General features: G+C 42.0%; 1 protein-coding gene across 7 annotated transcripts in view; it reads left to right on the forward strand.

The window, feature by feature from the left end:
- NEK10 (NIMA related kinase 10) overlaps positions 1 to 14,008 on the forward strand; it is a gene marked incomplete at both ends in the record, with an annotated part of 136,407 nt that overhangs the window by 19,703 nt on the left and 102,696 nt on the right. For 4 of the 7 annotated variants that reach the window (XM_084246768.1, XM_084246769.1, XM_084246771.1 and 1 more), the window contains 7 exons: positions 3,365 to 3,406; positions 4,714 to 4,792; positions 4,985 to 5,052; positions 6,316 to 6,395; positions 7,715 to 7,801; positions 10,375 to 10,599; positions 13,487 to 13,626. In XM_084246768.1, coding sequence (XP_084102894.1) covers positions 3,365 to 3,406; positions 4,714 to 4,792; positions 4,985 to 5,052; positions 6,316 to 6,395; positions 7,715 to 7,801; positions 10,375 to 10,599; positions 13,487 to 13,626 — 721 coding nt within the window. The remainder of the gene's footprint in view (positions 1 to 3,364; positions 3,407 to 4,713; positions 4,793 to 4,984; positions 5,053 to 6,315; positions 6,396 to 7,714; positions 7,802 to 10,374; positions 10,600 to 13,486; positions 13,627 to 14,008) is intronic. The other 3 variants (XM_084246770.1, XM_084246773.1, XM_084246774.1) reach the window with 1 other exon arrangement.

The following is a 14,008-nucleotide window of genomic DNA, read 5'->3' on the forward strand; positions in this document are numbered from 1 at the left end:
ACAATGTCAAACCTGCCCTAAAATATGCCCAGTGTCATTGCGTCTCCACTCACGCTCTCTTTGCACGTGCAGTGGACTTTTCCCGAGGCCGCAGGCTGTGTCCTGATGCTGGGGCTCTGACGGCTGGTGGAGCTATGGGCTGTGCGCCCTGCTTTTTAAAAAGTTCTCACTTTTAATGACCAATGCGGCAAATAGAGACAGAGATAACCCACACATGCAGAAGCTCTTTGGAGGATCTCAGTCATTTTTAAGAGTGTAAAGGAGCACAGAGCCCAAAGGGTTCGCTCGATCCTTCCTCTTCATCTTGAACCTCGAGCTCCTAATGCCCTTAAATGGCACCATCTTCCCTCCACCCTCCAAGGTACGACATTTTGGAAACATCTCTTATTTCCTTTTTGTTCACCCCCTACAAATATATACCCACCACGCCTTTCAGCAGAGTCGTTACAAGTACACTTGGAAAGATTTGTGAGGGTGATTGCAGAGAAGGGGCCTTAAAATGATGACTGAGGAGTGAGCAGTGTGGAACCACCAAGGATTTTGGAACAAAAGAAGCATAAAATGCACAAATGAGTGCTTCAGTCTAAGGACTCACTGCAGTGTGTTCCGCATTGACTGGGCTGCTTTTCTGGATGAGTTTTCAGGTGAGCGCATCCAATGGCGCTGATATTTCTGATGGTGGTTTAAAAAAAAAAAAATAGTGGCATGGGGACAGCACCAGTGTTGGTTTTGAAGTCTGCTCCACCTTTTAATAAGTACTTTTTAAAGTCAGTATTATATCACTGTATCAATTTTTTGAAAAAGGGACCAGCTGAGGACATAAGCAGAGCAAGGATGTTTGCATTTTGCACGTTGAACTGAAATTCAGATTGACTGGGGACCTGCGCTAGGTCACTGGGCTCAGAGGCATGGAACCCAGTTGTCTGACCCTCCACCTGCGACCTGGCAGCCCAGTCTGGGGGGCTGGGGTGGGGATAGGGGGTTGGGGGTAGGGTTGGGGGCTCTCAGGCGGTGTCACTGTAATCCAAGCTGGTGGTCGTGTTTGTCTTTCAGATCAGTAACCAGAACTGCTTGGCCCATGCAAGCACATTCCTGGTAGTCTTGGTTTTCTCCAGTTGACACGCTCAGGTTAGGGCGATCCAGTTGGTGCAACCGAGGGAAATACAAGGACGACCATGGGCTGCGAGCAGCCTTCTGGGCTCGCTGCAGTGTCCACAGGCGCTGGGGGCAAGTGTGGATTTCATAAAGGAGGGTTCAGTTCTTGAGGACATAGCGACAAGGTTCTCAGCGTGGCAAAGCCTCTCTGCTAATAGTGATTCTCAGGCTGTGTTCCACGGGAGAATGAGTGTTCTGTGGAAAGGAGTAGGCCTCGCTGAGGAGGTCTAGAAAAAGCTGCTCACCACTGCTCCCCCTGGGGACAGATAGCACCCCACCCCTTGAGTGAAAATTCTGACCGTTCCATTTGGAGTAAATTTGGGGCTGGTCATGAAACTCTTCTCCTTTTTTCTTTTCTTTAAATTTCAAGAATGCTTAACACCACCCATGGCACAGAATAAAATGATCATTCTTCGGCCATAATTTGGGAAACACTGATTTAATTCCATCTTGTGAATATTGATTACTTAATAGATATGTTACTGGTCGGGGTAAACATTTAAAAAAGGACATGACCACGACTGTTCATTTAAACATTGTTCTCCGCCAAGCATCTAATTGAAATCTTTTTCATGACCACTCCCAGGTTTCTTGTTTTTCAGACACTGTTGTACTTCTTTGCAGCCAGATACACCAAGAACAACTTGAAGTGTGCAAAAATCCCTCCTCTGGGACATCATAGCCCTTCATGCATAGCTTTCTACTAATATTTACACAGTTCTGTCTTGAGTTCCAGCTATTTGTCTCTCCGCCCTATGCGTGCCTCAAACTTAATGAACCCCCGTGCTCTACATAGTCAGGTCCCCTCCAGAGCCTCACCCAGGCTTTTTACATAGCAGTTCTGAAAAAAGCATTTGGTGAATAAATATGAATAGTTTAAAAGGTTATTTTTATATATAAACAATATTCTACCATAACTTGGAGTGATATATACAAAGAGTAAATAGTAACGATGAGAATTCGATTAGGAAGGTAGTCACAGAAATATTTTTAATTGACTTAAAAATGTCTGTTCAGTCTTAATTTAAACATGGGTGTGTTTAGTGTTTCCAAATTCACATCACAGCAAATAAGGAAACCGCGGCCCAGGTGGGAACCTGCTTTTTGCCCACCCTATCCACACAGCTGGCCTGGTGGCATTGGATCATTCTCACCCACACTTGTGAGCTCGTCCTTATGTGTTTCCCAGATTTGGAATGACGGTGCATGTGTATATTTCAGATAATTTTATGCTAAGTGAGGAGAGAGACATCAATGTAGCTTTAATGAAATGGGTGAGGGCCATGTGTCAATGTGGATAGCCTGAGAGAGTTAGCATCATCTACCCCCAAGCTAGCCCCTTCCAGGACCTCAAGCTCCTGCCCCCTCTCTCCCCTAATTAGCTCTTTAGGGCAGCTTTAGAAGTGTAATGAATTATCTTCTTATTAGAACTTTGACTTCAAGACTTCTCTCAGGAGACATTTTACAATGTCTTACATTTGTTTAAAGCCTTACATTTGTTTAAAGTATGGGTTCAACAAGAGCACCAGTCTAATTGTTGTAAGGAGGGCTCTGATATTCCATTATAGCAATGCTTCTCAAACTTCACCATGCTTGTGAATTCCTGGGGATCTTGTTGACACCAGAGTGAGATGTAGGAGGTCTGGGGTGAACAGGGGAGTCCTCATTTCTCATCAGCTTCAGGGAATGCTAATGCTGCTGGTCCTTGGCTGCACTAGGTGGAGGCCCAGGGGAAGGTCCCCGGAATTGGGTGATGCTAGATTCTTACCCATGCTCTGTCACTGAGGCAAAATGGCCTACCTTTCTGGGTCTTCATTTTCCTGTACCCTGAGAGGCTTGACAAGGAATGATATCTAATAGTTTTCTCCAGCTCTTTACATTTTATGATGACATGGAAGGAAGTAAAAAGAATGAAGAAGCAGGTCCAGTTCTGAGAATATTTATCTTCTCATAATCTCCACCCAACTTTCGTATTTATTCACAGTTTACCATAAATGTAGTCTATATGGCAAGCAGCATAGTTTTCCATATTTATGTTTTAATATGGACCTTCAAAATTCATCATCTCATGACTTAATAAAAAACCATACATAATATACGTAATATGTATGGTTACATAATACGTAATATACATAATACACTCATACATAATATGAGTCCCTCCAGCCTCATTTCTTTTATGTATGTCCTGTTGTTTTTATTTTATTAGGAAATACTCCATAGCTTGGGTGGTATTGAAAACCTCGCTCAGGTAAGTTTCCTTTGGTGGTGACTGGTCTTGCCTTTCCATGTGATGCTGGGCCTTTGTGGTGACAGAAGATGTCTTTCTTACCTTGGCTGCCTGCCAAGAGGAGAAGCAGGCAGGCTGGTGAGAGTGAGTGTCAGGCATGATACTCCAAGAGCAGGGAGTGACCCGTGACATTTTGCTCTGGCTAATTGGACTCACTTTCATCAGCCTGTTGAAATGAGAAAGTGCTAGAACAGGTCACATGTCTTTGGTTAGTCGTGAAAAGAAATGGACATTGACTGGCAGGCCCAAACCCTTGGCATATACCAAATAATGGGACAAAATATTGGTTTGGAGATGTTCACAGCTTTTCAACAAAATAATGACATGCTCACTGAAGTATTAAATAGATGACAATGTGAGGAATGATCTTCATTTATTTTTCAGCTTTGGTAACTGCGGAGGGAAGGCTCACAGGTGAACACAGATGTTGAGCCAGTCAAATGTTTGGGATTATTAATCTCATAAAGCAAAATTTCCCGGCATGTCAATGAGTGGGAACAACCTGTTCTCCTAAAACCTCTGTCATGTTCTGAAGGAATGGTTTTCATAATAAATCCATAGCTCTTCAGACTAATTCTGAATAATTAATGGGACATTAGGGCTTGTGGCTATTTAAAGTTAAGCCTATTTTAATTTGTTACATTTTGATTATCAGGAAGTTAATATAACATTTCTAATTTTAGTTTTTAAGAATATTTTTAATTGGATGTTTACCTCATTTAATGAAATAAATGTTCACAAAATTATATTGTAAAGAACTTTATCCTCTTTAACTTCCATTATATCAGATATTTGTGTGTTTAAGCCTATTTCTTATTATAATCAGTTAACCATTGTGAGGAATTATCAGACTATTTCATTCCATTTTATTCTGATTATTGCTATCTGTTTGCTATTTAGATATAAAACATGATTAAGAAACCATGTTATAAAAATTCTAAAAATATGCATTGAAGAATTCTATGTACTATATATTATGCTTCTGCTTGGAACCTTATATGCATTTCACAAGAAATTGTTCAGTGACAAAGCATTTGGGGACTTTGGAGAGTTTAGACATTTTTTACTTGGTACCTCCTTCAACTTCAGGGCATGCAAAGAATCCAGAAGCCCTACCCAATTTTGCATTTCAGTGAAACAGGCCCAGAGCACTGAGTTTATTGTTTGGTGAATCTGTGGCGCCACCTACAGGTCATTTTCAGGAATGCAAGCCTTGTGCCTCACCTACTGCCCTTCTGACTTGCTCCTTGCTTTTGTCCCTCCTGCAGTACATGGAGATTGTGGCCAATGAGTACCTGGGCTACGGAGACGAGCAGCACAGTGTGGACAAGCTGGTCAACATGACTTGTGAGCATTGTCTTGGTGACACAGCCACCTTTCGGGACTTGTTAGAATAGGCAGGATGGTATTTGCAGCTGAGCGATACTTTGACTATTGCTCTTTCTCTGCTTGCTCACCCATAGTTTAGATCTGAGGTTCTGTGGGCCCTGCCCCATCTAAGCTCCAAATCCTTCTTTGAGTTATTTCCTTCCTTTACAGATATTTTTCAAAAACTTGCTGCTGTCAAAGACCAAAGAGAATGGGTCACCACAAGTGGAGCCCACAAGGTGGGTTGTTCCGGAAGGAGTTCCTGCTTGGGTTCACTGTGGTAGCTGGTAGTGGTCACACGCTGGGGTTTAGGGCCCTGTGGTCAAGCCACATATAATTAGTAAGCCTGTAAACCTAGCCTGAAATTATAAGTCTCTGCCAACCCTTTTACATTCTTTATCCTCCTAAGGAATAAATACAGAAACAGCAAAAAGACATATGCTAAAACTATTTTCTATGCCACTTAATACCGACTAAATTTACTGCCTCATTTAAATGTTGCTTGAAACACCATGATCCTAGATGTGTGTTTACAAATGAAAAAGTAAAATGTATGCAGACTTATGACTATATTCCATGTAGCATGTGGGGTTGTGCTAGTTTGAACTTGTGGAATTGCCGTGGTCTGCAGGCCAATTTCATACAGTTTAACCTCAGAAAAAGATGATATAGATGATATAGTAGCATACAAGCATGTGGGTCATATAGACATTTCAGGATGGATGAATGCAGGTTTAATCAAAAACAGACTAAATATATACTTGTAGTGAAACAAGAAGGTGATTGCCTAGAGCCAAATTTCAATAACCTGTTGAGTTCTCATATCCTAGGAAGTGACTTTCTAGTATATATTAGAGGAAGTTTGCCTAAAATATGTCAACACCTGCAGCTCATTGTCTCGGGGATGATTCTAGGTGATGTAGAGGTCAACACCTTTAAGTCAATGGCAGTATTTCCCCAGATGTTGTTATTCAGGTTTTTGAAGGACATTTTTGAGTAGCATTAAGGTGTTAAGTTGACATAGCAAAAATTGTGAAAATGATATGCTAGTGATAGAAGTTTGGGGGAATTTTTTCAAAATTTGAGTGAAATATTTGGAAAGCACCCATCCAACACAAGCCTGACTCAGAATGAGTTCTCAGTGATGGCTTCTTGTAATTTATGTCGATTGTCTCCCCACTTTTCCTTGGGGAGTGGTCAGAAAAGGCAGAGTAGACTGCTTGGTCATGTGGGAATAGAGGGACATCTGAGAACAAGGCTGCCATGTAGTTTGGGCCCTTTTGCTTCCTGTCTTGGATGCAGAATGGCTATAAAGAACTATTCTCAAGGTTCCAAAGTACAGAGGGGATTGACACCTGCCCCTTGTAAAGAAATGGATATGGTAAAAGTTAACAAAACTCCCTTTGAGGGTAAGCCTTTCAGGTCTTTAGAGGAAAGCATTGTGCCATTCCAGAAGCTTGCACTACTTGTGGAACTAATCTTTCTTTTATTTCATTTTTCAGACGTTAGTAAATTTACTTGGGGCCCGAGACACTAATGTCCTGTTGGGTACTCTCCTGGCGCTGGCTAGTTTAGCTGAGAGGTAAGTTTATTTTACTGTGCTTTCCAGTTCTGCAGCTCTAGTGATTTAGGTGGGAGAGATGCAAAATAGAACAGTTTCTCTAGTCACTTGGATACTTACTTAGTTAAAATTTGTGAGAAATAAGCATGACATTACATTAATATAATATAATATAAACACCCACCATCTTTTCTGTTCCTAAAAAAGTGGTTTATTTATTTATCTATTTTAGATTCTACATCTAAGTGATACCAGGCAGTATTTATCTTTCTCTGTCTTGTTTCACTTAGCTTAATGCTCTTCAAGTTCATCCAAACTGTCTCATATGCCAGGATTTTTTTTTTTTTTAAGATTTATTTATTTATTTATACAAGCACTGGGTACAGTCAGAAGCGCAGGAGGGTGAGAGAATTCACCAGAGCCAGAGTGGAGAACAGAACAGGCAGATAGACCGAAATACACTGCTGAGGGGAGCAGCGGGTGCAGCAGGAGAGGTCTGCACGCCATGTGGGACCCTCGCCGGCGGCCGGGGATCAAACCGGCGCTGCAGAGGCTGCGGACAGCTTCTCAGCCCAGCGCTCAACCGCTGCGCCACCGGGGAGGGCCCCAGGATTTCTTTTTTTATAAATGAATAATATTCATTATATATGTGTGTGTGTGTGTGTGTGTGTGTGTGTACACAGTATATAGTCTCTCACACTTCTTTATCCATTCATCACTTGATGATCATATAGATACATAGATTGTCTCCATATTTCAGCTATTCTGAATAGCGCTGACCATTGATCTTTATGTGACCAGCATGTGATTCAGTTTGCAGAAAGAGATTCATGTTATCATGACACTGTTACCAAACAAATTTAAATTTATGACATGATATTTATTGAACGTTGGAATTTGATGTAGCCCTACTGCATGGGGACATGCTGCATTTTTTTTTTTTTAAAGTTAGGGTTTTTTTTTTTAAGATTTATTTATACCTACAAACATTGGGTACAGTCAGAAGCACGGGAGGGTGAGCGAATTCACCAGAGCCAGAGCAGGGAGCAGAGCAGGCAGAAGGACTGAAGTACACTGCTGAGGGGAGCAGCGGGCGGCAGGAGAGGTCTGCGCACCATGTGGGACCCTCCTTTGGTGGCTGGGGAGCAGCCGGGGATCGAACCGGCGCTGTAGAGGCCTCGGGCAGCTTCGCAACCCAGCGCTCAACTGCTGCGCCACTGGGGAGGCCCACATGCTGCATTTTGTTTCTCCTCCTGAGACAGTATGAGAGAGAGGAGATTCAGTAAGTAGATATGCTAACATATGCTTTTTCATATTTACTAATAGTTTTCCACTTGCAGTCCAGAATGCAGGGAGAAGATAAGTGAACTCAACATTGTAGAAAATCTACTGATGATCTTACACGAATATGATTTGCTTTCCAAAAGGTAGGCTTGCTAACAAGGGCAGGGGGAACATGGTCATTATTTAATAAATGTTGTCATGTTATTTATTGTTACTTGTACATTATAACTTGGCTTGACCTTTATTTTCTATTTAAGTTATATAGATAAACTAGAGTAAAGAGGTGTGTGGGATTTGTCTAGGTATGGTGTAGAATTGGACTATATAAATTAATGATCACATCTTAAATTTTTTTTTGTTTATTGCATTTATTTACAATCTCTCTTTAAGGAAAGGAACTCTAAGATGGTTCTTTTTTTATTAATTTCAGAGAGTGTGTGAATAACTGATTAGATTGCTAAAATCTGTTTTGCTTAAAACAAGTAAAAAAAAATTACAATAGCTACTGACTTGTTTCATGACCACCTGTTATTATAACTCAAAACAGAGTCTTGAGTAAAATGGATTCATTTTCACTTAGACCACATATTGCTTTAAAGAATTGCTGAATCTGGATAGTTCTTAGGTTGTTTTAAAATGGAGTTGTAGCCTACATCATATGCTATTTAGTTGAGTGAGTCATAATTTTCTAAAGAGGCAAAAGAGATAACAGAAATCCCAGGTAATGAAACCGTGACACTTAACTCACAGTAAACCCTCTTGGATTCTTCTTTAAAGTCCATTTAACCTTCCTTTACAAACTATTTTTATGTACTTGGTTATCTGAACTCATTCAGACAACAAACTACATAGGTGTTTGCACAGGTATAGCAAGACCAAAGATGAGGAAGAGACCAGTGACTGGAGTGGGGGTGGGGGAGGCATGCGTCCCCATGTCCCCATGGTTTTGTCACAGCTCTGTAAGTGTGGCCAGGGTCCTCTGGGAGAATGGGGCATAACCTGCCAGTCAGAGAGAAGGTCATGCCAGGCCACCTGATGGAAGGCGGAGTTATCTCAGCAAATGGGGAGAGCAAGGGGAAGCACAGCATGCTTCTGCAGGGAGGCGTGATATGGTGTGTGTTAGAGAAATATGCCTGGTTGGGCACAGCTGGAGCAAAAAAGGTGCAGCAGAGAAAGTGCTGGAAATCTCGAATGGACAGTTAGTGATAAGTTAAAAACAGCTAGCTTTGGCAGGCTTCCCATATGCCAGTTGCTTCTCCAAGCACTTCTCTGTGTTACCTCACTTGTTCTGCAGAATCACCCTATTAAGTTTTATATAGATGAGGTAACCAGACATTGTCAGCAGGTCACGATGGACTGTTTGTGCTAAATAAAGGAGTGTGGTCCTTATTGTGAACATTATGTGGATTCACCAAGATTGTAATCAAGATAAGATTTATTTTGGGGGAGGATTACTCTGATGACAAACGTTGTGTGGGACAACGTGGCTGGGAAAATAGAGGCACACTGTGAGATCCACTTAGAACATGGAGGGAAGGGCCTGTGTAGATCGTTTGAGAAGGTGAAGAATACTGTTTACCCAAGAATGTGATTTCTGAATGTCAGGGCATGAATTTGGGAGGGAGAGGAGCCATGGAAAATTGGTTCAGGGGCCAGGAGCCGTGAGGCAGTATGGGGATGAAAATGTTGGAGTGGGAGATGCCAGAGGGCTGAGCCTCCAGCACAGTCAGGCAGCGCAGGGATGGGAGGAACAGAGCTTGAGTAGTCCCTGAAGACTCATGATTGGCAGCAGCAGGTTGGGGGAGGAGAAGGAAGTTTGTTGGATGATTCCCAGGCTTCTGACTTGGAAAATTGAAAAGATTTTGGTGTCATGAGAAAAGATGAGGGATATGAAAGGAAATAATGATTTTGAGTGTTGACTTCAGGGGGAGGGCTGTGGAACTGCCCTGTGGCTAGACCTTCTGGAGGTGGGTGTGGTGCCCGGGCTGAGCTCAGGATGCCGGGGTACAGGGGGTATTTGAGGTTGTGGGAGTGGATGACGCCACCCAGGGAGTTTCAGAGAGGAAGGCGGGAGAACGAAGGGTGGCTCTGTGATGCATTCATCAACAAACCTCAGCATCATGGGTTCGAGCTCGTCTGGACCCTAAGCTGTACCATCATGATTTTTTTCCTCTCCCTCGATTACGGCTGAGCACTTTGGCACGTAATTCCCCATGCACTCTCAGATCTTTACCGTTTTGTTTGAATGTCTTGTTTTTGCAACCGCATAATTTCTGAGGACGAGGATAAGGCTTTTGTATTTCTTTTATTTTGCGCGCAATGGAGAACAGCGCAGGTGCTCCACGGCATGAGTTGGTTAGTACGTTTTTAGGGGCTGCAACCAGGGTATGACTTAGAACAGTGGTCACCAAACTGTGACTCACAGGTTCAGTGTGGCCTGCTGCCTGGTTTTGTAAATAAAGATTTATTGGCACACAGCATGGCCCGTTTGTTTCCATGTGTTGTCTGTGGCAGCATTCACGCTATGTGGGCTCCCTGGGTGGTGGTGACAGAGGCCACATGGCCAGCAAAGAGGAAAACATCCGCGGTCTAGCCCTTCCCAGAAAACCCATTTTGACGTGGAAGGCACTGGTGATCGTGTAAGCAGTGGGTCATTTGTATTAAAGGCACTGGCCCACGCTCCTGTGTGTCTCATCCTCTCTCTCCTCCCCTGCAGACTGACAGCAGAGTTACTGCGCCTACTTTGTGCTGAACCCCAGGTGAAAGAGCAGGTGAAGCTCTACGAGGGGATCCCCGTGCTCCTCAGCCTGCTCCACTCCGACCACCTGAAGCTGCTCTGGAGCGTTGTCTGGATTCTGGTCCAGGTTTGCGAGGACCCCGAGACCAGCGTGGAAATCCGCATTTGGGGAGGCATCAAGCAGCTGCTTCACATTTTACGGGGGTGAGTCAAAGCGGGCTTTGGCTACTTTGCCCTTGCGGCCGAAAGCCGGGGACGCTGCCATGTGGGGTAGATGGGGTGCATGCTCAACTCCCTCCCTCAGGCTGTGGGGTTTCTCTGGTCATTCATGTCGCTGAGTGGTCGATACCGGTCACAGACGCTCTTAGTCAGTGGCAGGACATTTGTCTTCTAAGCTCCTGGGAGACCTGATGTTTTTGTCACGGTATCTTCCAGTACAGCGCTAGGAAGGTAGGGGGGCCAGTTGTCTGCAAAGGTGGGTTGCATGGAAATCCAGTAACCCAAAGAAAACATTTGTCTTTGAAGCTGTATATTCATATTGTCATGCCAACAAATGCAATAATTACTAATAATTTACTGAAATGTGTGTGCATGTGTCACACACATAAGAGAAAACAAAGCCCATATTAAAGGCATGGATGTATAATCCTCAGTAATAAATAAATAAATAAAATATTATCAATCAAATGATTGTTGTATCAGGGATCCTGGTCCAGTTGCTCTGTGTTTTTCTCTAATTTTTAATGCAGGCCTCCAAGGTGGGTTCACACCTTCTTGTCTCTCTTTTAAAAAAACTAAATTTCACTGACATTCCAAGCCTGGAGAGTGGGGGTGAGTGGTTTGTTAAAACAGTTTCAAATTGAAGTGCTCCTGGACTCTGTTAAAAATATGGTGGGATAACCACTATATTTTATGGATTAGATATATTGAAGTGTTGAATAGTAACATCTCTTGGTATCTTCATTGGGAAGGTTCTATTACCTGATATTATTACAAAGCATAATTCAGTCCTGGAGGTGCTGAATCAAAACTGAAAAGGAATATGTCTGCCTGGAAAGGATCTCCTTTATGGTCTGCGGAACATGAACAAACCTCATTCGAATAAAAGCAGAAAGACTTATCAATATTAATATGACCAGATATTATCAAATCAATATCATTCTGACTTTGTACTTCCTATGTCTCTGGGGATATTGCAGAGCTCTGTGATATTGGCTTCATTTTCTGTGAGGGAACATTCCAGAACATAAGAATGGGGCTGCAGAGAAGTGAACAGTAGCTCTGTTAGCGATTTCTGTCATTAACATGGCAAAGGGAAAAATGTAGACTTTGGAAAATCTACTTGCTTTTATGACTATCACAAAAAGATCTCAAATGTTTTAAAGTATAAATTATACATCTTTGATTAGTACTGTGACATAATAAGCTAGTCCCTTGGTTAAAATAATCACAATTGCCAAAGGTTTTATTTTTGATGATTGCCTGACTTTGTAGGATGGTGATGGTGGTGGGGGTAGATGTTGTTGGTCCATCATATTTATTTCAACAGCTCTTAAGTTGGGTTCCTGGAGAGCAGCCATTTTCTTGATGATAAAATTAAATTCTTTAATAATTTAGCAGTGCTTCAAAGGCAAAGCTTGTTTAATACAAGACACCAGTTTACACCTTTTGCTCAAGCCATAGCTAGTCCTTGATAGAAAAGGGTTCCTTCACCTCTAAAAAGTCATTTTCCAGTCCATTCCTATGGTGCAATGTAAGGAAACTCTTCCCTGGGAAGATGATTTATGTCAACACTTTTTTTTTTAATGTTAAATATGTGTCACTGCCCTGGGAGAATTTATTATACCAACTGGATAAACAGTATCCTTTCAGAACTTGTGCTGCCCTGGGCTGCCTGGAGCTGGTAGCAGGGGAGGAGCTTGCCAGCTGGTTGGTTGACTTGAGTATGAGTAAGCACTATTGTAAGGGAAGTTTCCAGAAGACCTATGTATGCCCATTTACCTGCAGATTCAAATTCAAAGGAAGTTTCTAAAGGGCTACATACTCTGGGTCAGGTGGAATGATCCATAACATTTGAATTTCAACATAATTGTGTTGACCAAAGAGATCACTGGCTGTGACTGTCCCTAGCCCCAGCTCCATTGCCTTTCCTGTGCTGCCTGACAGAATACCAGTGGGTCCAGACGACATGGGAAGGAAGCCAAGGAGGTGTCATTGTTGTTGCCATGAAAAATAAATAAATTCAAAAATATGGTGACCATGTAAAACAAAAGGGAACAAGGCAAATAAAAGACAACTGAAAAGTCTATCATGGATGACACCACAATAAGTAAACAGAAAAACAAACGCTTCCTTTTATCAGAATGTGAAATTTATGACATGGAATTTAGGATGGGGTGATAGCATGATAACTAGGGGAGCAGGGGGATTGCAGAATGAGGAGAGAGGGTGATGACTGAATAATGTCTGCAGAACTCATCAGTCCTCTAACTTACCAGAACAAGGACAGGGGATGACAAGCTTGGAAAAATCATCACACATGATGTAGAGAAAAAGGCAAAAGAATAAGAGCAATTAGAAAATGAAAGCTGTGCATTTTCACGTGTGAGTAATTGATACCCTTGAGGTACGGAACAAAATAAAAGGACTTAAAAATAGCTCCAGGAATACTAGGCGAGAACTTTTCTAAAATAAAGATTGGAATTTCATGGAAAAAGAAAAGGCAGAATGGCGAAGACTGAGGGGAATTCAGGTGAATTGACTGCAGCCTCAGGGTTCAAAAACAAAGATAACTCTGTGTGTGTGTGTGTGTGTGTGTGTGTGTGTGTGTGTGTTGGGGGCATGAAGGACAGTCTTTTCAATAAATAGTGCTGAGTACCCTAAGTCACCATATTAAAAAAAAAAAGGCTTCTTCCTCACACCACACACAAAAGTCAATTATAGGTGGATTGAAAGGAGAAACTTTAAACATAACATAGGAAAAAACTTCATGACCTGGGAGAGCAAAGATTTCTTAAACAGAACCCAGAAATCACTGACTATGAAAAAAAAAATTGATAAATTGGTCTGTGCATTAAATTTTCTATTTCAGAGACAGAAATTTTGTTTCCGATCGTTCTTCCATCGGAAGCCTGTCTAGTGCAAATGCAGCAGGACGGATTCAGCAACTTCATTTGTCTGAAGATTTAAGCCCTCGGGAAATACAAGAAAATACTTTCTCTCTTCAAGCAGGTATTTATATCATATTATTATGTTTTATTATTTGGTGCTATATAACTCAGTATATTATATTATTACTCACTGTTATAAAATCTGTTTGGTGTAATATTAAGTAAGCATGATTCGAAAGTTCTAAAACTATGAAGTTAAGTCTCTGTGGGTAGGGACTCGAGACTTCTTGCTACCTGCGTTGGAGCTAAGTGATCTCACCCGCCTTCCTCCTGGTGAATGGATGAAGAAGTAAACAGAGAAGTCAGACGTGAATAGAGCAGAATAATAGCATTGTTGCTGCTAAAACTGGATTAGAGGACGCAGCTTGACCTGGGGCTAGAATCATGGTTCTTATTTTATTCTAGTTACAATATATTCCTTCAGCCATCGTCGCTGTGTTTAC

This window comes from Talpa europaea, assembly GCF_964194135.1.
Source record: "Talpa europaea genome assembly, chromosome: 11".
Classification (NCBI taxonomy): Eukaryota; Metazoa; Chordata; class Mammalia; order Eulipotyphla; family Talpidae; genus Talpa; species Talpa europaea.